This window comes from Stylophora pistillata, chromosome 1 (assembly GCF_964205215.1).
Source record: "Stylophora pistillata chromosome 1, jaStyPist1.2, whole genome shotgun sequence".
Lineage (NCBI taxonomy): Eukaryota > Metazoa > Cnidaria > Anthozoa > Scleractinia > Pocilloporidae > Stylophora > Stylophora pistillata.
The window spans coordinates 13,875,304-13,899,675 of record NC_142519.1 but is presented as its reverse complement, the minus strand read 5'-3'; the positions used below and the strand labels follow the sequence as shown (position 1 = coordinate 13,899,675).

The following is a 24,372-nucleotide window of genomic DNA, read 5'->3' as shown; positions in this document are numbered from 1 at the left end:
AAGGTTTTTTCGTGACGCATAAGGGTATTTAAGAAATATGTGAGAAAAGGAAGGAAAGATCGTATTCCCCCTTTCGTTGGAGCAGTATCCAAAGAAGAGCGCTTTGATAAGGATTTATACCTTAAGTAATATTTGTTAAATGTGACACTACAGTGCGATAATACAAGGTTTGCCAGTAACAATTTGAATATCATAATTGACCCGTAGGTACTTCCTGTTGACAATATCAGTTCATTTAAATCAGGAAATAAAAGATAAAATGATGATTAAAGTAACTGAAAGTAACTCCTAAACAAAGAGCAGTTTTAAAGGAGAATTCTGAGGCAATCTTTATTTTGTCCTGGTAGTGTAACCCAGCAGGTTGTTTATTTGAGCTCTTGGTTCAGCTGGCAGTTATCATGGTTGGAAAGCAGATCTTCAATAACTTTATTGAAATAATCGTACCGTAAGTAGCCGATAAAGAGATGAGTTACGTTTGAAACGTAGAAGTTTTTGGAGACTGAGTGTAGATTTTGGAAATTTCCGTGTCCTAATATTATAACAGTTTACAGTGAACTAGGAGTATTTGCGTTCTGTTCGATCTTCTTGGACTATTTTGCATTACAGCTTACATGTAGGTCTGATAGCTCGTAAGGGATAGCGAACTATCAGCTTAATAATCAGGACACTGAAATTGCTGAAAAATTCAGCAAAAGGAATGTATCTTTGTGACAACATGTTCCCAACACATTTTAGAAAAGAGATCTTTTGATTGTTCTGCCCTGTAACACCGTATGCACAGGGCAAGCCACTCAATTTGTGAGCGTTTAGGATTAGTTATATTTGGACTCAAATCTAAAATTAGTGAGTGATATGTAGAGAAAGCACTCCATTTGTTTCTTTGTTTTGTTTTGTTTTGTTTTTTTCATCATCATTATTATTATTGCTATCGTTTCTTTTATTTCTAAAATCAAAACAAAAATATTTTCTATAGAAAGCTTCAGAATTGGTGGAGGCGCCGTCAGAATATTGAAACCCCTGACTTGACCGAATACACACGCTGGGAACTGGACTATGACTTGACTCAGTATCCCGTGCACGGGCTGTTTTATGAATACCTCGAGATGGGTAAGAACTGTGCACCTTATACGGTTGAGCGAAGGAGATGATTCCAATTTCTGAAGTTTATCAATGCTGTTTTTCTTCCAGTCATCCAGTATGGTTTTGTGACACTGTTTGTGGCCGCTTTTCCGCTTGGTCCGTTTTTCGCTCTGATCAATAACTTGTTGGAAATTCGTCTCGATGCTTACAAGTTTATCATGGTTTTTCAGCGACCAATGGCAACTCGTGCGCAGGATATAGGTATGCAATGTATACAGAGACAGGGCTGATTACTTTTGATGGTCTTTGACATTCTTCATTAATTGAAATTCAATTTTGGGAAATACCGAACGGAACACTTGAAAAACAATCCCATTTTTTTTTTCTTTACAGGAATTTGGTATGCAATCTTGAAAGGCGTTACGAAGATCTCTGTGGTCGTAAATGTAAGAATCTCATTAACAAAAGTTGTGCGTTTTCGAAATTGTTTCTTTGAGGATTTAAATAGAAAGAAATCAGTAAGAAACGGAAAATTACAGAGCAAAAATTACAAACACAGTTATCCTTTTCTTCAATGTTATTGAATAAACAGAAGATAAATGAGACAGTTTTTCCCATATTCGAGCAAATACTTGTAAATCAAATAACAATGATATAGTACAATTTTGGTCACCTTATGATAATAGTTATTAGCCCGTAAGAGCTAGAATAGAGGATGTTTTGATAGGATAGGATAGGATGTTTCATTGCTTTGACAACGTGCAAATTCAAGCGGACAGACATTGATCAAGCATCTTAACAAGGACCGCTCATTTTGCTCGACAACAATTTTTCATCAACGGAACCTGGGAAAAAGTTTTGCTTCATCAAATCCTAAGTGCTCAGTGCTACATTTCGAGTCATCTCAGTTGAAGGAAGCATACTTGAAAAATTTTAAACGGTGGTATGAACTGCACAATACAGCAGAGAGTCATCTTTTTGTTCTGCCTGTCGTCAAAGATGAAATGCAAGCCGTACTCGGCATTTTCTTGATTTTAAACCAGAATACTTGTTGTAAGGAAAGCCACAACTTATTATCACGACAACTTGCTTCTTTTTCTTTACCTTTTTGTTAGGGCTTTGTGATTGCCTTTGTTTCCGAATTCGTCCCCAGACTGTATTACACCTTAGGTGAAAACCACGACAGCTTGGAAGGATTTGTAAACAACACCTTGTCGTGTTTTGTGGTGTCTGATTTTCCTGATACTGAGAGACCCTCCGGAGATGCTGCTACTGAGTTTGTCTTACAGAGTAACAGTTGTGGGTTTGGTCTACCTACCTGCAGGTAAAATAACAGGGAGGGTTCTGTTTTATGGTTTAGTTCTTGAGCCCTATTCATTCATGTACTAATTCAATTTACTGAGTCAAAGCTTCCGTAACGCGTAACTACACTGTTGTAAGAATCATAAGTCACCCAAAACATTTCAAGTTTTAAAGATCTTGTGTACTTGCATTTTAGATTCCGAGGGTATTATGAACGACCATTTATTACAATAAACGGCACGACCTTTTCAAATCCGAATGCTTACAAGTTTTCGACAGCCTATTGGCATATTTTGGCGGCCAAGCTGTTTTTTGTGGTGGCCTTTCTGGTGAGTATTTGCTCTCTTTTTACTATTCAACGCACTTTATGTTCCGGCTGACAGTGCACTGAGAATCCAAGTCATCTTTCTGCAAAGAGAACTATTGGTGAAAACTAATGCAGCAATGTTGTGAAGTGAAGATTTCACTCCCTCTGTGCTCCTGTTTGTTTCCTTGATGATTCTTGTCGCAGTTCTGTAGAACATATGAAAAGGACGAATAACAAAAGAAAGGTTTAGTTGAAGAAAACTCCCTCGCACTCGCTTTTTTTCTTCTGGTTAACCGACCGTCCTATATCTTTTGTCATTTTGCGCAGCACATCGTGTTTGGTTTAACGGCAATTTTGGCTTGGATTATCCCGGATGTTCCAAAGGAAGTTGATAATCAAATCAAGAGAGAGAACTTTCTCGCCCGTGAAGCCTTACGTTCAGCAGATCAGCAAGACTCGGTCTCTCCAGTCCTTGGAGAACATTCGCGCGGCCAGGATGACATGCTGTAGAATGTCCTGTTTAGACAGAAAATACCTCGTAGACAGTGACGTCCGGCCGATATCGTATAGATAATTAAATTTGATAATACCACCTCTTGTCACAAGTTGCGTGAAAACGTGTCAATTAGTATAACAAAGCTTACAGCTCCCTTGCCAAGATAGTCTGCATTTATAAACTCAAGTTTAATGTTTCGAATAGCAACAGGTCAGTAATTATCTGTATTTTATAGATCGCCTTTGTACTTAAAAAGTATAACTTGACAGTAAGATAAACACCGTTGAAGTAGTTTGTATTTATTGTTGGTTCGTGTGCTGACTTGATACGTGGTTGAAGTAACATGTAAAATTGCTGTCGGTTACGAGACCTCGAGGATTTAGGATACGTGCTGATACAAAGCTTTTCGATTACTTTATTACTTATCATAACATTACGTTAACCAGCATTCAGTGGCTTTAGGAAAACATCAGGTCTTTTGGTTGTTCAAGATATAATATTTATTTTTCCATAAAAGCGATCCAAATACCGTTCAATGCCTTGGTAAGCCGGTGAGATTAAGGAATAAGAATACATCCAGGACTTATTGAAAAAGTACTCAAAAGAAAATGCTAGGTAATATGGACCCTTGTATAGCTAATGATTTTTTCACTGCTTCGTTCTACGGCGATTGCTTTTTCTGTTTGTTTTCGTTTGAGAATACAAAAGGATAACGGAACAGACGTCTTGATATGTAAAATTTAGAGAGGATCATAGTTTTCCTTTCCACCTTAGTTTGAAAAGAAGCTCCTTGGATTAGTTGATGCCTGTTCTTTAGAAAAATGTGAATAAAAGGGTCCGCGAAACCTTAGGGAAGGGCTAGTGCTGGCGGATTAATCAATTTGAAACATTGCAGACAATGTGGAGCGGGTAAGAAGGAAAATTCCTCGCAGAACTTGGGGTATCGAGGTGGATACTAGATTAGCAGGGGTTAATAGAAAGGGTAAAACGGTTTTACAGTTTTTCATTTGCATTTCATCAAGGGACGTCGGGCTTGGCAGGATACGCTGTTTTTTTTTTTTTTTTTTTTTTTTTCTCCCACAGGGAATCCCAACATTCGACAGGAAGACAAGTACAAATTATTGAGACGGTACTGTCATAATGCATTCTTTGTTTTGCAGTAGTTTTTGCCCATGTGTTCCCAACATCTGTTAGTTCATGTGCATGAAATCTTCAGAAATTAGGCCTTTTCCTTTCATTTGGCCAACCCAAATCCGAGTACTTAATTGGCTGGAAAGCAGGAAACAAAACAAGCAGTCGTCTCGTGGGTTGCTTTGTCATTGGTTGTTGCAGGTGTGCAGGTTACCCTATGTATACCATTTTTCAAAATCCGATACAGACTCAATCAAGATTGAAGTAGAGCGACGTACTGTCACCGAACTTAACATTCATTCCATGTACCAATTCTAAGGGGTCCCTCACTTTCTTTTGTTTTTTTGTTTTTTGTTTTTTTTTTCAATATTTTTGTGTTTGTTTTTTTCTTCATTTTGCAATTTTAAGTCTGATGATCCGTTCCGCGCCCAAAGTATGGTCGAAACTTTCCTTAGTTTCTCCTTGTCAGGGAAGTCACATTTACTACAAATATGATCAGATGTCAACTATTGGCTACCCTTTTTGTTCCGACAGGCAGTCCATAAATTAACTCCTTTCTTATGCTACTACCTCATCCTAAATCAGGCGATAATCTGTTATCTTTGTAATATTTTTGTGGTTTAAATTAAAAGCACTTCAAAGTCTGACAAGGAGTTCCTTTACCAACTACAACCTTAAAATCCTTGGTGTTTACCGCAAAGTATCAAGTAATTTCCAGTAGGCTAAGTAACTTAAACTCTCTCGACGGTTTTATTGATAATCAGTTTGTTTTAACAGCATTGCTTACTGTAATCATGATTACATTCTCATTGTTCATACCTCTTTAAGCCTCTCCTTTGTTTGTTCGTTACAAACATTTTAACCTTGTTTCGGGAATGTATGTTTATTTCCCTAGAGACAGGCTTCTAACCAGTACTACAAAAATGGTTCTACAACCTTATGCAGCAGTTTTCCATTGTAAGCGAAAGCAATACTTGAAATTTTACTTAACGGGAGAGAAGATTGAAATAGGCCGATATAATAAAACAAGGAAAAATGCAAGAAAGAAGGACCTAAATCGAACTCTACCAAATTGTTGTGTATACATGTTGAAATGCTTCTACGTGAAATATGAGATAAATACGTGTTTTAGGTCTCTTTGTTTTCAGCGAGTAATCTTTAATCAAATTTACCAAACTAGAAACACCCTAGTCTTAGCAATCTCAATTATTAACGGAACTTTTTTTGTTGTTGTTTTGATGTCTTTTGTTTGCTATCTGCTCAGTTATACTTGTTCGAAACTACAAAATCTGAATGCTATATAGGACATAGTCATTTTAGTTAAGTCACTGCCTGCGTCGTATCAAGCAGTTTTCCTACTCTGGTTTAGCAGGGAACTTCTTCCTCTCGTCATCCTCACTGTTAGTGTCTTGGTCTTCTTTAGGTTCCTCGGTGGTTTCTTGGGAGGGAGTAGATGGTTCATCGGAGACAATCTTACGTTCCTCTTCTTCGGCTTCTTTTTTTTCTTCTCCTCCTTTCCTGTCTTCCTGTTCAACAGCTTCTTCGCTGCTTCCCTTCAAAGGAGTTGATGGTTGGTCCGTGGTAGTGTGATCATCTCCGTCACCACTCTTGGTTTCGAAATCAACGGCTTCTTTTTCTTCTGCAGCCTCACAGGAAGTTGATGGTTGTTCTGAGGAAGCTGCCTGTTGTCCTTCTCTGTCCTGCTCGGAGTCTTGTTTTTGTTCTGATTTAAACCAGAAGGAAAAAAAAACGATATTTGTCAATCGGTAAACTGGTTGATAAGTTAATTGGTTACTCAATTAGTCAGTCAGCCGGTCAGTCAGTCAATCAGTAACAAAGTCTGATTGTTACTGACGTTTATCGACGTGCAATGGGGAGAGAGCAGTGAGCTGAAAAAGGAAAACAAACGTTAAAAAAATGCGTCCCGTTGAAGCATTGTTAATAACGATCACGGTGATGCTTATTCTTCTTACTCAGTTAAGTCACGAGGACTTTTTTGTCTTTCGTATGATCTATGAAAGATGGGTTAACGCCTGTTTAACTGTTTTGACTGCCGCTATGATGAGAGCGAGAAATCGACGTCAGCGAAGATTACTTCGAGCGCCACATGTCTGGTCAGTTCAGCGACCAGTCGAGCCGTTTGCTGTTTACTGACAAGCGATGACAGTTACCGCTGTGATAGCTATTGTTTAACCCGAGTTTTCCGAATCTACCTGCCCCACCCAAGCACTACGGCGTCTTTGATGTTTTGGCCGGTTTTCAAAGTTTTTGCGAACTGGAAAAGTTAGGATCGCATTAGGCAATGTGCCCCGATGACAGATTTTTCCACCAAAGTGACTACATTTACACCAAACTTTGCCAAGTTCGACTCATGCCTTAGGTAGGTCTCAATGGGAAATAAATCACTGCATACTTCGTTTGGCTGAATATCGATTTATTTTCGAGAGAATCGATAATAACAGAATTCCGCCAAAATGCCGCTTTTGAAGCTCAAAATTTCAGACGAATCTTGGAGCGTCGCGCCACGAATTGAAAACACTTGGACCAATGAGTACCAAATCTTGAAAACAACATCAAAACATAGGTTGGCAGCAATTTGAGCAATTCTTGATAGTTTATTTACACAATCTAATAGAATTTATCCGACCATCTTCTAGCGAGATCAAAAATAGTTCAAAAGTAACCCGTTATTTAACTATGTGCTAAACAAAATAATCGAATGAAAATCTGGCTTTTGGAGGGCAAATTGTAGTTCTATTCGATCTCCGAAGGATTTTTTGGGGATACGATTTAGTGCGATTTAATCAAATTTTTAAGTTCGATAAAATGCGCTGATTTGACGTGCCGTCAGTTGGTAGAAAATGTACACATTCACACGCAAACACGATTGTTTCGCATTTTAAATCGAAACTATACAGCTTTTTCAGCAGAATATCTACTTACCCTCCATGCTGATGAATCACAGTAGAGGATTGCAGTCCTGAAAATGTTGCATCGATGGCTCTCACATTAGCGATATAATAACTTGGAAGGATAGTCAACACTTCCTGATAATGATTGTTTAAAAGAACTACACTTTGCCTTCCAAAAGCCACATTTTCATTCGATTATTCTGTTTATCAGTTAAGTGACGGGTTACTTTTGACCAATTTTTAATATAGTTAGAAGAAGGTCGGGTAAAGTATACAAACAATCAAGAACCTAAATTTGAATGTTGTTTTTCAAGATTTTGTACTTTTTATTGGTCCAAGTGTTTTCAATTCGTGGCGCGACGCTCCAAGATTCGTCTGAAATTTTGAACTTCTAAAGCGGCATTTTGGCGGAATTCAGTTATTATCGATTTTCTCGAAAATAAATCGATATTCAGCCAAACGAAGTATGCAGTGGTTTTTTTCACAGTAAGGCCCGCCTAGCTTGAAAAAGTGAGCCGAATCGATTTTTTGGCTGTTGCCACATTTCGAAACTGTTCGAAACAAGTTGGCCACATTTGCTCTTAGAGGATTAAGACGCAAGTCCACACTCTGGCCATAATAGCAATTTACAATACAAGCCCGGAAAAATTAATCACAGGAGTAGCGAGAGCGTTTTAAAATAAAAGGGCCACAAGCAAAAAAGATAAACAGAAGCCAGCCAGCATATCAACTAGAATCTTTGGCTCTTACCAAGGTCTTTACAACACTAGCAGAACTGATAAGTATGTAATCGTGGCTGACCTCTATTTAATACAACGACGACTGCAAACTTAAAAGGATTGAAGAAAAAATGACTTATTAGATTCATCCCAAATAGCAATAGGTATAAACCTACATAAATAAGGAATAAATCTCCTTTTATGAGGTCGATTTGTTCAAAGCCTACAGAAAAAACGGCGTACGTTTTGGTTTGTTTTGACACGCGCGGAAGTAAATATGGCTGTCAGCCGCACTCGTCCCGAATTGAAATTGGTGAAATTACAAACAAACATTTTCACAAGACAGTATATTTCTAAATTCACTATATAAATAACAAAGCTTGTGCACTCGCGGAAAAAAAGTCAACACTAGGAGCCTGTAATGGCATTTTCTTTGTTAGCTGTTATTACTGTCCTTGAGATTTATTGAGCAAACTTAGCGAAGCGCTTCCAGTGTCGGCTATGTGACGTCATATTGGCAGTGATCATTTGACGGCGGCTTATACCAGAGAACGATAGAGCCACCCCTTCCCTCTTAGGTGATGTAGATAATTACACAAAATATCATTATAAACTCACACCTCATTTACTGGGTGTAATGTAAAGAATTGTACCTTGCGTGGAGTGAAGACTGACGTAGTGTACTTCATGGATATGTCCCAACACAAGTGTCCTGCTTTTGTCAACAGGACATTGTGGCCGTAAGATAACATCGTGAGTAGCGTTAAGACTGCTGACCACACGGATGCAAGTTTTGTAGCGGTTTGCTGCGGCACATAGAAAAACATGGTCACCCCAAGCGCCATCTTGCTCCATGTACGTTAAGTAATCAGCCCATGATTGATGTCCATGGACGAAGTGAAACAGATCTGTTCCATTCGGCTGTGAGAAGATTAAAACAGAGAACGAAACTTAAAAGTGTAAAGTTAATGGTACGCTGGACCAGGTTGAGTACGTTGGAAGGAGTCATCGTATGAGAAAATAACAAAGAGATACTAAACAACAGTAAGAACGGATAATAACCAATAAGAGTAATGAACACAAGGATCTACATTGGATGTAGCAGTCTCAACTCCTAAATTTACCCTTCTGAAACATCGAATATCTAGTGTCCACCTTATCCAGAGTCAAGGTTATCCAATCCGAATCGTCCCGTCTAGGGTAGATACAAGTGCGAAGTACTTTTAAAAAACCCTGGGTTGGCCGCCATCTACACAAGACAGAGTCCTTTAATTTTCACAATGAGGTCCTGAATTCATCCGTGACCCGCGGACATGGTCTATACTAAAACACTTGAACAACACAGCGTGTTTTTACGAGCAATCCATAAATAGGAAAACAACCGACACTGAGGTAGCTAATTATTTACCTTTATTATATAGATACTGATGAAATACCAGGATTTCTCCTTTTACTAAAAAATCATATCTTCACCGCGCGCAGTGAAGATACTATTTTTATCTTTCACGTGTGAGGATATTGGTGTGGCCATGGTTGCCAACATAATTACCCAATTGCTGTTTCGAAAATGAATAAAAAAAGTTGTCTTTTATGTAGAAATTTCATCAGTATCTGTATAGAACATTACATGGCCGCTTGGGGATATGAATTTTATCTTCGAGTGCTGAAAGTATCTCTCACGAGTGAGCGCAGCGAACCATTCAGAGATACTTTCAGCACGAGAAGATAAAATTCGTATCCCCAAGCGGCCATGTAATATCCTCTATTTATACCAGAAGACGGTGAGTGGTACTTGCTGATCACTTACCAATGAGCGCGCGATGTGGTTTATACTAAACGCTGATTTCAGGGTATTTATTATCCTAATTATCCCCTACAGGAAGAGTAGTGATGTGTTGGCCAGTTGGCCCACATGTGAATCTAACCTTTATGGTGCTCCTAAAGTAACAGTGGTTAACACAGAGTGTAAGACAACAACATACTAGTTTTGGGTTTCTTCTGAGGTACTGGACCAATATTTGTCTCAATTCGTCAGGCTTGATTTTGATTCTCATAGCAATTTCCAGTTGATCTGACAAAGCATAGAACATGCAATTTCCGGATCCTTCATTGTCAACAATTCTGAAGCCCTTGTCTGAAGCAATTTTCTTCAACTCAGTTTTTAGGTCTGTCTTGTCGTTGACTTTGCTTGCATCGTGTTGCATCTGCTGAAGCCGACCGATTAACTCAACAGAACCTAAGTAAACAAATGGATGAAGGAACAGAGGATAAATACCTCCATGCCCGTGATTTAAGGAGGACCAAAACAGAAGAATACTACATTATAAATACTTCTTCTCTAGGTTTCTACGAGTTCTTAATAACAAGTTTCTTTGATATATGGAATGAGGAACTTTATAGAAAAGGAAGTAAAAAGGAATCCTTAACAGCCAACTGAGCCTTCCATTTAAGAAAGAAACAAAAAAATTTTACATCCTAATTTGAAGTACCCGGCTTGGTTATACACGGTTTGGTTTTCACGTAAACTGGGGTAAAAATGGCAAATATTAGTTAAAATAACTAGATAACCCTCCGCAATTCATCCAGATCAGAAATTCAGAGAAGCGAAATTTTGTTATACACGACTAGTGTTTGAACACAGCTCAGGTGTCCATTTCTACACGTCTCACTGAGTGTTCTAAACATCATTGAGAGGCAGTCTCTCTAAATGCGGTAAAATGCATGCTTTTCGGCAACATTCCGCTCACATTTGGTTCGCGGTTGGGTTGAAGACTTATATCTCGACAAAGATCTCTTGAAGTAATTACAGCCTCCTTTTGCAACGAAATGGGTCTAGAAAAACCCCGAGATACGCTTTTTAAACAATGTTATCAGGCGGTGTTGACTATTCTTCCGAGTTACATCGCTACTGTGAGAGCGATGCAACAATTTCAGGACTGCAATCCTCTACTGTGAAACAGCAGCATGGAGGATGAGTGGATATTATGTTGAAAAAGCTGCAGTTTGGATGTGCAATGCGAAACAATCGTGTGGATGTAGACATTTTCATTAACTGACGGCACCGTCAACTCAGCGCATTTTATCCAACTTTAAAATTGAATGAAATCGCACTGAATCATTTCCCCAAAAAATCCTTCGGAGATCGAATAGAACTACACATCGCCTTCCAAAAGCCAGATTTTCAGTCGATAATTTTTTTTAGCACATAGTTAAATAACGAGTTACTTCTGACCTATTTTTAATCGAGTTAGATGAAGGTCCGATAAATTCAATTAGATTGTGTATACAAAACAATCAACAATTACGCAAATGGCTGTCAACATATGTTTTGATTTTGTTTTTCAAGATTTGGTCCTTTTTATCGGTCCAAGTGTTTTCAGTTCGTGGCACGACGTTCCCAGATTCGTCTGAAAAATTTTGAGCTTCTAAAGCGGCATTTTAGTGGAATTCAGTCATTATCGATTTTCTCGAAAATAAATTGATATTCAGCCAAACGAAGTATGCAGTCATTTATTTCCCATTTAGACCTACCTAAGGCATGGGTCGAACTTGGCAAAGTTTGGTGTGAAAGTGGTCACTTTGGTGCAAAAAATCTGTCATATCGGGGCACATCGCCTAATGCGACCCTAACTTTTCACTGTAAGGCCCAAATGACTTGAGAATATGAGCTGAATCGATTTTTTGGCTGTTGCCACGATGTTTCGAAAATGTTCGATTTTTGGCCACATTTGCTCTTAATGAGCCGTTTTTCAGCCAGTTGTTTTTAACCAATGGATTGACAAATTAATCAAATAATTAGGCAACAAAAGGCTTGTGAGAAACTGAATTGACATTAATTCGTGTCACCTATGGAATCGATGCGCGAAAAATAATAAGAAAACGATTTAAAATTATTTGGCCGCATTCAACATTGCATCCACAAAAAGCTTCCAGGGAAGACAAAACAAAATAAATTGAACTAAAGGTATAAAAAAGCCGCAAAGAAATAGTTGGATAAAAAGACAAAACAAAAGTAAAACATAATTAACTACACTAAAAGCCACATAGGTGGCATTGGTATAAAAAAGAGAAAAATAAAGAGATAGTGATTACTTATGAACCGACTTAAGAAATTATTTGATGTAAAGAAGACTTTACCTTGTCCATCAGCTTGGGACGCAACATTTTTGTCATTTACCCGCGATCCTTTGTACGGATGAACTGAAATGGAAATGAAATACAGATAAAGATAAAGTTCTTCATTAGCCATCAATGCCTTAGCTCTGAATGAAGATACTGATAACATTAAAATTGCATATTCATGACAGAGAAGAACAAAGTTATTTTCCAAGCAATTCTTTCTATGGAGAAATGATGACCCTTTAGATCCCTTTCTCGATTGAAGACTATACCAATACTTTTGTGGTACTCTCAGTTTTGTCTCCTTGACTCCTTATAGGTTCTTAATTATCGTCAGTTGCTATTTTTTTAAAAGAGTAGTTGAGGCTATGTCCTTTTATATAAACTTTCAGAAAACGACTGACCTTCCACGAAAACCATTTGCAAATTTCCACCGTTGTCCTCCTCTTGGTCTTTCTCTACTTTAAATACAAAACATAGGTTCTTATTATTTCTAGTGAGCTTCTTTATTGATGCAATAAAATGTTAATTTTTCTTATTCCATCAAATGCCCTGAAGTATATCATTTTTAGGTACACTGACATGAGCTTTCATGTCCAATCACAATAATAACATACCTCCCCAAAATTGTTCTATGAAACCATCCCTTCACCACCTCCGATCACCAAATGTCAGCAGGACACTACTGAATTAAAAACCTCTCCACTGGAGATGCCTTTTATGACATCATTTTCTTACAACTCCTCAAAATGGACTTATTTGCCCTGGTTTTGAAATTCAATTTCTCTTTTTAAAGTTGAAGTCAACGTCGAAACTGACTCGCACAGCTGCTAGACCTTTTCTCAGTTTTTACGGCAAGAAGTGATTAGGATTCTACTCCTTCCGGTTGGAATGCCTCTCAATCATAGGCTACCCTCACCCCACCCTAGCTTCTTATCAGATGTCACTCACACTCCTCTGGTACCTGTATGTATACTGCTGGTTTGAGAGAAGCACAACACAATTATAACTCAACAAAATGATCAAAAATCCAAGGCAAAAACTATCAGGTCAAAAATTTTCGCAGATCCTTACCCTTGGCCAGCTTTTATATTGATGTAATAATGTTAAGGGCGATCAAGGAAAACGTTAAAGCTCACCTTGTTGACTTTGTTGCTTTTTACAGAAAGAGAAAAAGCTGCGCACACGGTTTGCAAAAAATTGCAGTTTAGGTCGTAATATGCCCTGTACCTGTTTGGGAATTGAAAAGCGAGTATTTCACTAAAACTGCATAAATTAAGGGAAAATATAATGTAGTGTTTCATAAACAGCAATGAAGCTTATCATACGGCTTAGACACTTGGAAGGCCGATTGCTAGAATCAGTCAGTTAAATTGTATAGTCATTTATCCAGTTGTGACCAAATGCCTTCTTAAGGGCAGTGAGAAATTGTCCAAGTGGCTTTCAGAAATTTCGTGCTCAAATGTTTATAATGATATTTTTCAAGGGGCGTGTAGTTTTTGTGTGAAAACGATTACTTTTGAAACTCCATGTGACAGCCGTGTGCACTTTACAATCAAAATATTTGATAAGCTAGCTATTATTTTTTTATTTATGAAAAATCCATTCATTGGACTTTTTGAATTCCACAATATGGTTTTCAGTAGAAAGCCAACAATGTTATCTTTTACTATCCACTTTTAAGTATTCTGCAAGGAAACGTTGTAATGTGCGGTGAAGGAATACGTCGATTGCGTTGTACTAATGTATGTCCCTGTCATACCTGAGGGGTTGATAAGGTGTAGATGATCGGATTCAAGGCTGAGTTAATTGGCAGTACAAAGACAGCGATCCATGCAGGAAGATCCCCCTGGGGACTGTAATCTTTATCAACCAAAGATTTGATGCCGATGACGATTATCGGCATCCAACAAGCACAATCTGTGAGGATGATGAAGAAGACTCTCTTGGCCAATGCTCTCTCCCTTCTAGCACTTTTGTTCTTTTTCTTTGCCTGCACCTCCCGTATGGTTCCCTTCCTTGCGAGCTGACGGCTGGAGTTATAACTTTTAAGGAAGATTGCGACATAAGCTACCATCATGAACAGGAAGAGGAGGAAGTTGAACACAACAAAGATAGCAATGGAGAACTCCCAACCAGCTGGAAAATTTTTAGACAGTTGCAGAGGGAGGCACACCACGGATCTCCCGTAGTAGGCAGGGCGCTTTAGGGTGTCATAAAAGTAGCCAATGTCACTGAGGGGAAGGAATGCGATGACAAAACCAAGGACCCAAATGATTGCGCACAGAATGTGTGCCTTCCTGAGAGTCAGCCCTCTTCCATGGTAGGGGAAAACGATATTCTTCAGCCTGTCGGCAGAGATGAGTGCCAATAACATTACAGACACCTCACTGGACAGCACTGAGATTGCGCCTATGACCTGACACGATAAACCGGATCGCCACTGGAAGTCATGCAGATAGTAACTTCCCGACCATAACAGGTCTTTGGCACCCAAGGTGACCAGGTAAACGCCCATCAAGCCATCCCCAACCGCTAAGTGCATTAAAATGATAAGCTGGACCACGTTTCTCTCTTTAAAGATCAGGCGCCACACAAACACAAACACGGCACCAAGCAGAGTAAGGATTCCGATTGCCCAGATACTTTTACGTGGGGCTGAGTTGCGGAACATGCTCTCGCAACTGGCGAAGCTGTCGTCGTATAAAGCGGTGCATTGGGCGTCTTCTTTCGTCAGATGACAGCACATAAGATTGGTGTCCACTATCCTGTAATTGACAGAGTAGAAGGAAAATTCAGCAGGTAAAAAAACGCAAAAGATATGTTCTCACTCACACTGGTAGTTCATAATCAAAATTATTCAAACTTTTCGCTCATTTTGAAGCTAAGTGAGGTGGGCTGTAAATATAAGGGGTCCCAAAAAAGGAGAACTAAACCACATACACGCAAAAGATCATAAGTTCAACACAACCTCTTTCTAACTAAAAATTGTCAAGAGGCTAAATCGACTTTAAACCGGCTGAATATTTTGCAAAACGCACAGGTTTTAATTGCGAAATCAAAACGTGCACTAATTGCCAGATAGCGAGCCCGCCTGAATTGCTGATTTCTGAATGACAAGCGCAATACAGTAATCTTGTGGTCATATCGTGTATCATGAATGAAAATTCTAATAAATTTGAGCCCATTTTTAAGGTTTTTCAAAGTTTTTTTATCGAGTCAGTAGTCAGTATTGGAGGAAAATTGAAACATCAATATGATATTGAACATTTCACTGAGCACCGAAAAAAAACTTCTTACACTTTCATGATGTTCTTCATTCCATCGAAAAACCCGTTAGGAAGCTCAGACATTTCGTTTTTATGCATATACCTAAAAATAAGAAGGCTACTATGAATACTATGGATAAAAAATGAAAACTGTGCCATGCAGTCAAAACGCGCCCCACGTTCTTCATAATATGAATTAACCACCTTTACGGTGGTTAATTAACAATTATTCCACGAGCGTGCGTTGGATATGAGATGATAGATAGCCAACGAGGCGCGTAGCGCCTCGTTGGCTATAATCATCTCATATCCAACAAGCGCGAGTGGAATAATTGTGTTATTAAAAACGTTAAATTAAATTATTAAATTTTATTAAATTTTTAGCTCCCTTTTGATTTTAAGCTGACACGTACGCTTGCCATATTTGTAGATTATGGTATATTGGCTGATATACCATGATGGCTAAGCCAATAAAAAGTCTTGAATTTCATTATCCAATGATCTAGTTTTTAATAATTCATATTATTACACGACTCGGGCAGTCAGAGGGTCAATAACTAAAATCAACCAATCAAAATGGTCTATTGGCGGTCAATATTCTCTAGTATTGGACCGGGCACTGTCCCGAATGGTCCCGAGTGATACCGCACTTGTATCCCTTTGAACTTCAGTAGTATAATAAATCTCTTATTAACCAAGCTTGCTCGGGACTGTACTGGAAGAATATCGGCCCACGGTCTTTTTTGTACGGACCGAGCTGCGCTCGGTCCGTACTGTCAAGACCTCTGGCCGATATTCTCCCAGTACGGCCCTCGCGCTTGGTTAATAAGATATATTTATCACCTTAGTTGAAAGTCTTATTACCGTACCTCCATGTTGCTTGGAAAAATCTTTTCTTCCAAACAAACCAGCCATGTTAGTATGAAAGCGATCTTCGTAGTTTTGCACACTCCTTTAAGCAGTAGTGAAAATAAGGCTCGAGAAAAATTCAGACCTGTGCGGGATTGGAACCCGTGACCTCTGCGATACCGGTGCAGTGTTCTACCAACTGAGCTAACAAGCCAACTAGGCGTTGGTTTGCAATAAACGCGTGAAGTGATGAGTCAACTTTTGTGAATGTACGATGTCATACCAGCTAGCTTGTTAGCTCAGTCGGTAGAGCACTGCACCGGTATCGCAGAGGTCATGGATTCGAATCCCGTACAGGCCTTAGTTTTTTTCAGGCCTTATTTTCATTACTGCTTAAGTAGCGTTCATAACTGCGAACATCGCTCTCCTTCTAATTTCTTTTAGCCGTAGTTCACATATATGATTTTCATATATTCACAAACGTTAAGCCAGCTCTGTCTTGATTTTTTTGTTATAATCTTGTACCAGTGACTTATTAACGGCTAGGAGGATAATATTCCCTGAAATTCAATCGGCTCAGTCGTTTACTCTTTGACTCCCAAGGTTGCAGTAATAATTCGGCCTACCACTCAGATCTTATGATGTTATTTTGGAGAATTTGGTATTGAATCAACCGATTATCCCTTATTGATTTATTTCCTATTCTCTTCACTTTTCTGTTTGATATTGTATTGATATTGTTAGGAGAAATTCTGTCTTGGTCACTAATGGGAATTAGGGGGTGAAAAGAGTCTTTTCAACATTTTCTTGTTGGTGAAACAACAACAACAACAACAACTAATAACAGATTAATAAAGGAGCAATAAGAGAAAAAAGAAAAGAAAAAGGAAAAAAACATACGCATTTACTGGGGTAATTCATAATAACTCTGCCTTTTTCAATAACGCTTTCAAATAAAGGGAATTGTCGCTTAAAAAATTTGAATTCGGCAATTAAGTTTATTGCGGTTTCTTTGTGTTTTTGCTGAAAAAAAAAATACAACTAGAACACCATGTTCCTATTTCCTGATTCGCGATGAAAAAATGTATTTTTCTACAGGGTTTCACTGACGTAAACCATTTGTTATTTTCAGTCAGTCCAGTAGGATGCAGTAGACTTTATTTTTAAGACATAATGTAGTGGTCTTATGATAAATTTCATCAGTGGCTGTATACTCACAAAATCACCAAATTTGGAAGGTCATTAAAGTTTTCGTTGGTGACAGCGGGAATCCTATTATTGAAAAGAGTACTGCGGAGAAAAATAATAAAAAGACAGATCTGTGTTAGGAAGTAACAAAATAATCATAACTGTTATATTCACCATAATATGGGGCTAGGGCAATTGTTCACGTGAAGTCTTGTGTGGTATGGTGTGTTGTGGATCATTTGTTTTGATGTGAAACAGTAGAGTGTGGTTTGGGGTGTATGATGGGGATGTTAAGGTGTGGTGTGGTGTGGTATGTTATGGTACGGTATACACTATACTGCAGCGAGTTTTGGTGTAGTTTAAAAATAAGCTGGTAGGTGTGTCTTTTGTTTGGGGATTCAGAAATGGAAGGTTTTGAGCATTGTTGCAAGTTTCGGCCGTGGTGGAGAATGGTATGGTATGCTGTGATTTGAGGGTGAAAAGTGTGGACACGAACTGAAATGGGTAATGTGGTCCTTAATAACGAACATTTGGTGTGGTCTAGTGTCATAGTAGGATATGGCATAGGGTGGCATGGTGTGATATGGAGTTCCTCTTGATATTAAAACAAAAAAACAAAAATCCACAGGTGATTGTTGCAAATTCCGTACTTACAGAACCTGAAGCTTTCTCACGTTACTGAAAATCCCTTTAGGCAAAGACGCGAGATTATTTTCGGCGAGATACCTTAAGGTAAATTATGTGTTAGAAATTTCCCAAAATTTGTTTATTGGACTGCTGGCCTATGCTTTTCTAAGCAAACAAAGAAATGTTTATTTGTTAGAGGCATAACTTTGCACTACGGGTAGGAGATATAAACACATTCATTAACAGGGAAACTGAATGGTAGCTACAGAATGATAGTTACCAAACAAAAACTGTTGTGAAACCCGCGGATCACACAAATTATTTAAAAAGATCCTTATATACCAAGCTGTCGAGGCAAACAAGATATCGTGGATTTAGAGTCAGCTGATAGTAGTAGAACAGACAGCTTCCCGTCATCTCGATTAGTTTTTCGTCTGCCTTATCCCTCAGGCTGTTTTCAAAGCTAGCCTAAATTATCGCAGTTTTTTAGTGCAACTAAAAGTAATTTAGATTTGCCACGCTCTCGATATATGTCTTCATGTTCGTATTCCTATAATCGAGAACTGTTAGATTAAGTTGAACTGGATGACGAGATCAATGCTTGCCCAGATTACAGTATGTTATTCATAAAATGAGTGATATATTTTAACCCAATTGCACAACTTACAGCCCAGTTAAGTTGTCCAGAGTATGGAGCAAATTCCTGGGGAGGCTCTTGAGCTTGTTTTTGTCCAGTTTTCTGCGGTATAAAATGACCCAATAAAAAATCAACAAAGAAAGTTTTGGATTAATGTAAAGAAAAAAGTAAAAACCCTTCAAAACTATATTCTGGGACGTTATATCGGCAGGTGATTTATGAAGCTCGGCGAAAAACACTTTACAAGAGACATTGGATGTAGCAGTTGATGACTTACACATTCAACAGCTTGGTGAGGTTGACGAAAATGTTTCCGGGTAGTTCCTCAAGTTGATTATCTGATAAACCCCTTGAGAAAACAAGGGTGGTGGAAAAGAAATTATCAAATTGACCGTAAGTCTTGTTTCGCTATCAAACGGTTTCAGGGGGAACTAGGGTTAACCATTTTCTTATTAATCACACTAGTGCTACTGCAGTCCCTTGCTTCTTCCAAAAAAATGTGTTTATCTAAATTTGCTGTAAATATTTGCTTAATTGAAAACAAAGACCTCCTTAACAATGAGGAAGTCACCAACGGTATTTATATTAGAAAGGTTGGACAGACTGTACTTGAACTAACTAAGTGAAAGGAGCTAACGAAATAAATAAACAAAGCATAGGCAGCGGAGAAGTGAAGGGAACGGGGCAAGTTTTGGTGTCGAAAATATCGCTAGCGCAATATGAATTAAGGCATAATCTTCAATCTCGGGATCTTTTCAAAAATCCTTCTATCAGCATCGCGCTTGGAGAAATAAAACGAAATGAAACTTTTTTTGAGCAGCTCCGCCTGTGTTCGAGAAACTTACTTGAACCTAAACAGCGTGTGTAGGTAATTAATTAATAGATGATTTACTTTGTATACCCAGGTGAAAGTTTCAGACTGAGCCTGAAAATGAAAGTACATCACAAATCGCTCACGGATACTGTAAAGATAAGAAACTGTAAAGATTGCAGACAACACAAAGGGCATTTGGAGAGCGAGCGTGGCTGGGTGAAAGATAAGCTCCCCACGTTTCAAAACCCTCCGCCGCCTCTGAAAGAAATAACTAAACTGAAAGGTTAATTTAGAATGTTCATATCAACATCTTGTGCATTAAAAGCCCTTTCGAATTTGTTTTATTCTTTTTAGCAGTTTTCTCCATTAATTTCTTTTTCTTTTTTTTTTTTTTAATTCTAAATCTTGAAGTCCTCGAGGGTCTTTGTATACATTTCTCATAACTTAAGTATTATCTAAAAACATCAGCAAATCTTTGTTCTTCTTGCATGTACTTTATTTACATTTTAATATTCTTAACATCTGCTTTGATTATCTTTTTACTCCAATCTTGGAGACCCCGCAATGACAGCACTAGCCCTATAGCTTATTAAGAAAAAAATGGTTGGAAAAGTGACTGAAGTCAAATTCATTATTCAAGTTTTTTGTACTACTGGATCTTATATTTTATAAAAAAAAATTATGTTTTCATTATTCTCCAAAATTAAGAAATGCAAAGATGTAATTAATCACTTACAGCTTTTCAAGCCTCGTTAGACCTTCAAAAATTCCTTGCGGCAGATTTTTTATTTCGTTATTTGACAAATCCCTGAAAGCAGTTTTATATTTTATCAATCGCAACAGGAACAAATCCTACTTAGCCCAGGAAATAGAGACATCAAGTATTTTTTATCTAATGGATAAAACTAAACACTTTCAAGGCCAAACTGGAAAAGAGAGTTTTGCATCGCTTTCCTGCCACCTCCAACTTGAGTTTATATCAATGAGGTATTTATTTTTTGTTCACATTCTATATTTACTAATTGTATTAAAATCAAACGGAAAGTCTACAGCTCGCCATTAATATCCTTCTTCACAGCCGCTGTTTGAGACTGATAAATGGTTTGGGTGTCATAACTGTGAGAGCACTCACTAGCTCTTGTGTCACAAAGCAGATAATTCTAAGCTTTTTCTAAAATAAATAGATTGGAACGCTTTGCATTACTCTCTATACCAGGGTCATTGTTTTGACCTCGATACCCCTAGAAATTGATAGGTTCGCAGGCGAGAAGAAACCTCCAGCTCGTTATAGCTATTAGTGAAACGGCTTCCAGGGTAAAATTTGATAAATTCGTTGTTAATGATATTCAAACTGGGTTGTTTTTCGTTGCAACCGGGTCTGGAGAGGTGGGGTGGGGTGGGGGAGGAAGCTCAGAGGCTTACGCTCCATCCGTCTCACTGCATTTGACCTGTTGATCCAATTATATTTCCAAGTATAGGTACATGATTTCGATTGCAATTTGACGTTAATAAGAACGAGTAAACTTCTCATAGACAACAAAATTGTACAAATCCGTAGGGCGAGTGCAATCTGAGGTGTAAGAAATATTTACAGCTGCTTAATTACACCAAATTTCTGGAGAAATCATGTTTTTACTGGTTACCATCACACAAAATACACTCGCGTTACAATTTTGTACTCGTGTTACATGAACAATACACTAGTTTTCAGTTTTCAGCCATTCAGACGCGCGTAATTTTTTCATGTGTATTATTAGTGTATGCTAACATCTGGCTATAGATTGATTTTCTTTGACGCTTATTTCATCATTATTTCTTTCAAATTCTTAGGAAATAAAATCTAACAACTAAGCCTTTTTCTTAGGTCGAGTAGCAATGCTACAATATTTCTAGAGTACATATTTGTTAATGGAGCTATTTAAGAATAACAGTTTAATTCTGACGTCCACCACCTCCCGTCAGCCGCGATTGAAGTTCCTTTTACAGTTATTCTTAGCCTAATTGTAGCCGTACCCTCCTCTCTCATCCGTGAAAAAACAGAAGGGAGGGAACGTCTACGAAAACCTGAGACAAATCGTTTCCCGTGACGTTACTTTTTTTGCAAGAAAACATATAATGATTTTTTATTAGTTGATCGTATCGTCCGATACTTTCCTTCACGCTATCGAAGATAGTAAACAGGTGGCTTTCATGGCTGACCTTACGGGCAATAGCGATCGACGACTAGAGTAAGAGGAAAGTTTCCCTCCCTTCCGTTTATCCTCAGGGTAGAGGGAGGGGGGTTCAGCTACACGCGGGCTGATTTATTCTAAGTTAGCTAATTGTAACTTTTCAGGCGGTAACAAAATGTAGATCAAACGGCTTCTAAAGAATTAATCTTCGACGCATTCACTTACAGGTCATCCAAACTGATTAAATCTGAGAACAGATCTGGGGTCAGCAGCTTCACTTTGTTGTCGCGCAACCACCTATAAGAGTGGCAAGAGAATCAATGAATATCCAGACAGGTCGTGAAAAAAGGGACGGAGAGATAGACGGACAGACAATATAGGAGTAAAAAAAACAAAATAGATAGTAGTCATGAATGGACCAACAGTCAAAGGATTACATCAAAAAGACTCAAAAAAAAATTAACTGGTTATAAGAAAAACAGAAACAGTCTTCTAAAGACAGAAAAACAAACTAGATAGGCAAGAAAGACTCAGAAAGACAAACTGACAGATGAGTGAACAAGCTGGTTTGCAATCTTGAACATCATTTGGAATGATCACTGAGAAGTTTAAAAGTTTGATCAAATACCAGTCTTTGCAAGCTGGCTTGTTATAAACTGCAATCGCCCGATTAGTCAGTCCAAAAAATCGTTAACGTCTGTCTTCGGGGCCGGGGTGTTCGAAAGGGAGTCAACGTTTATGCAGGATTAAAATTAACTTTGTCTTTAATTTTTCTGTAAAAGAGCGTGTATAAGACCTAAGGTTTTGTTGGGACTTCTCCCAAAATGACTCGAAACTGACGAGTAAAAAAATATAAAAAAAATAAATTCCTTTGCAGATCTATAAAAACTAAATAAAAAAATTGCACTAATCTCGGGTTAGGTTAACCGTTTTTTGAACAACCCGGCTCAGGATTTGCTGTTACAGGTTTAAATCTCATGTCAGAATACTCCTTTAATCAGTAAGTTATATGGATCTAAAGGATCTCACTCACAGCCTTGTTAAATTCCTCATGCCTCGAAACAGGTTATCAGCTAATTCGTCGAGATTGTTGTCGTTCAACTCTCTAAAATAAACGGGAAAAAATAATGATGCAATAAATGTTTTGAACCCTGGAGTAAAATTTGATCATGTATCCTGATCATCTGGGCCGGTACTGGTGACTGACCCTTTGAAAACCTAAATGGAAGTCATTATCAGAGTCTAGTAAAGAGATGTTGTAAGTTGAGTTTTTTAAGTCCGTTTCGTGAAAACTGGTTGGTCAGTGTTGCCATGATGTTATTGGTTGTAAGACTCAAGTACCATTTGTCGGTCGTGGTTGGTCGATTTCGATAAAGGTCTTTCTCTTCGTTTCCAGTTGTTTGCAGATGTCGTTTGTAATGTTCTGGCAGTTGTCAGCATCTGATAGAGTGTCTGTTCTAAGTTAGTGAACCAGCTTTCCAGAGTTTATCGTCTTCAATAGTCGGCACTGTAGGTAAGGTAGAGTCTCAGGTCATAGCGTCCTTTGTGCGTCGATGATGTTCAAAGTTTTCAATTTTGACGTCACCATTTCTTGTTGCTCGTTTGTGTTCAGTCAATCGCGTGTGAGGTTCCAGGCAGGTTTTCTGATGAAGGATACATGGCAGTCTGAGAAGTTGACCATATAAAGGCTCCTTGTCTGTTGTTTGGCTCTTCTTTGCCTTTGAGGTCTTTTAGTAACTGGCTTAGTGTGGATACACGTGGGCGACACAAATATCGAAGAGTTGTAAAATGAGCAAGATGGTTTCAGACACGCCTTTATGTACAGTACATTTAAGTCGCTGTAGAATACAGTAACTATCCCTTATTAACACCAAACATCCTTTTCTATTCACCTCCGAGCAATTTGCGCGGGATTCGCACACAAAGATATTGTAATCGTTGTAGGAATAGTTGAGTCAAAAGATAAAATGTTTGTCCTATATCATATACTGTTTCGCTCCATACTAAGACTAATATTCATCTCAGTGTTGCATAGAAGCTTGCTAAATATTCACCACCAGCCACCTCTACTTCATTAAATGGTTGTTCAATATATGCAGACGGAATTTTGTTTAATATTTTCCCCTAATAAAACAGCGTAGGTCCGCACGGATCATGAACGCCAACTGCTAACTAACCCAATGCAAAACTACCTACAAGGAAAAACCGAATCAAGGGAAACCACGAAAACATTTCAACATCTTTATCAAGATGTCTAGAGGAAGATAAGTTCCAAATCTGGAGTTTGAGCTTTGGACGCCGTTCGATCACCGACTGACCCACTAGAAAGGAAAAGGTGAAGGTTACTGATTTGAAATTATTTTCTGAATCAAACATCCTTCACCTTTGGTCTTGTATATCGATCACTTATGAGTAAAACAAAAGTCCCTGTAACTTTAGAGATTGAGTCATTTTCTACTTACAGCCTCTTTAGGTTTTTGTTTTCTTTGAAAATATTCGGTGGTAGGTGACTGAGCTGGTTGACGGCCAAGGACCTGCAAAATTTTGAAAAAATCCTTTATACCTAAAATGGCTAAGCTACAGGGTGCAAAGTAAAGAACTGAAGAATTAGTTTGGATATACCAGTTCTCTAACCTTTAGATTACACTCGGGGGAAAAAAGCGTGATATCATATTCTTGGTGAGCACGGATCATATAGTTCTTACCAAAGTAGGATTCCAAGTTTGCATAAGAACGTTATTATGGATGAAA

The 24,372-nt window shown here is 38.2% G+C and overlaps 2 protein-coding genes across 2 annotated transcripts in view; one reads left to right on the top strand and one right to left on the bottom strand.

The window, feature by feature from the left end:
* The window catches only part of LOC148741322 (anoctamin-4-like), an 18,736-nt gene extending 14,701 nt beyond the window's left edge, over positions 1-4,035 (top strand). The window contains exons 19-25 of the mRNA XM_088732590.1: positions 348-445; positions 974-1,107; positions 1,189-1,341; positions 1,474-1,526; positions 2,196-2,404; positions 2,579-2,711; positions 3,017-4,035. Coding sequence (XP_088588716.1) covers positions 348-445; positions 974-1,107; positions 1,189-1,341; positions 1,474-1,526; positions 2,196-2,404; positions 2,579-2,711; positions 3,017-3,199 — 963 coding nt within the window. The 3' untranslated portion in view covers positions 3,200-4,035. The remainder of the gene's footprint in view (positions 1-347; positions 446-973; positions 1,108-1,188; positions 1,342-1,473; positions 1,527-2,195; positions 2,405-2,578; positions 2,712-3,016) is intronic.
* LOC148741321 (uncharacterized) overlaps positions 1-24,149 on the bottom strand; it is a 220,957-nt gene extending 196,808 nt beyond the window's left edge. Inside the window, exons 1-11 of the mRNA XM_088738767.1 lie at positions 24,084-24,149; positions 22,655-22,726; positions 21,847-21,918; positions 20,187-20,258; positions 18,914-18,985; positions 18,667-18,738; positions 18,027-18,098; positions 17,403-17,474; positions 15,367-15,438; positions 13,829-14,834; positions 13,206-13,296 (exon numbers count right to left, since the gene is read on the bottom strand). Coding sequence (XP_088594893.1) covers positions 13,206-13,296; positions 13,829-14,834; positions 15,367-15,438; positions 17,403-17,474; positions 18,027-18,098; positions 18,667-18,738; positions 18,914-18,985; positions 20,187-20,258; positions 21,847-21,918; positions 22,655-22,674 — 1,621 coding nt within the window. The 5' untranslated portion in view covers positions 22,675-22,726; positions 24,084-24,149. The remainder of the gene's footprint in view (positions 1-13,205; positions 13,297-13,828; positions 14,835-15,366; positions 15,439-17,402; positions 17,475-18,026; positions 18,099-18,666; positions 18,739-18,913; positions 18,986-20,186; positions 20,259-21,846; positions 21,919-22,654; positions 22,727-24,083) is intronic.
* Positions 24,150-24,372: the final 223 nt, after the last annotated feature.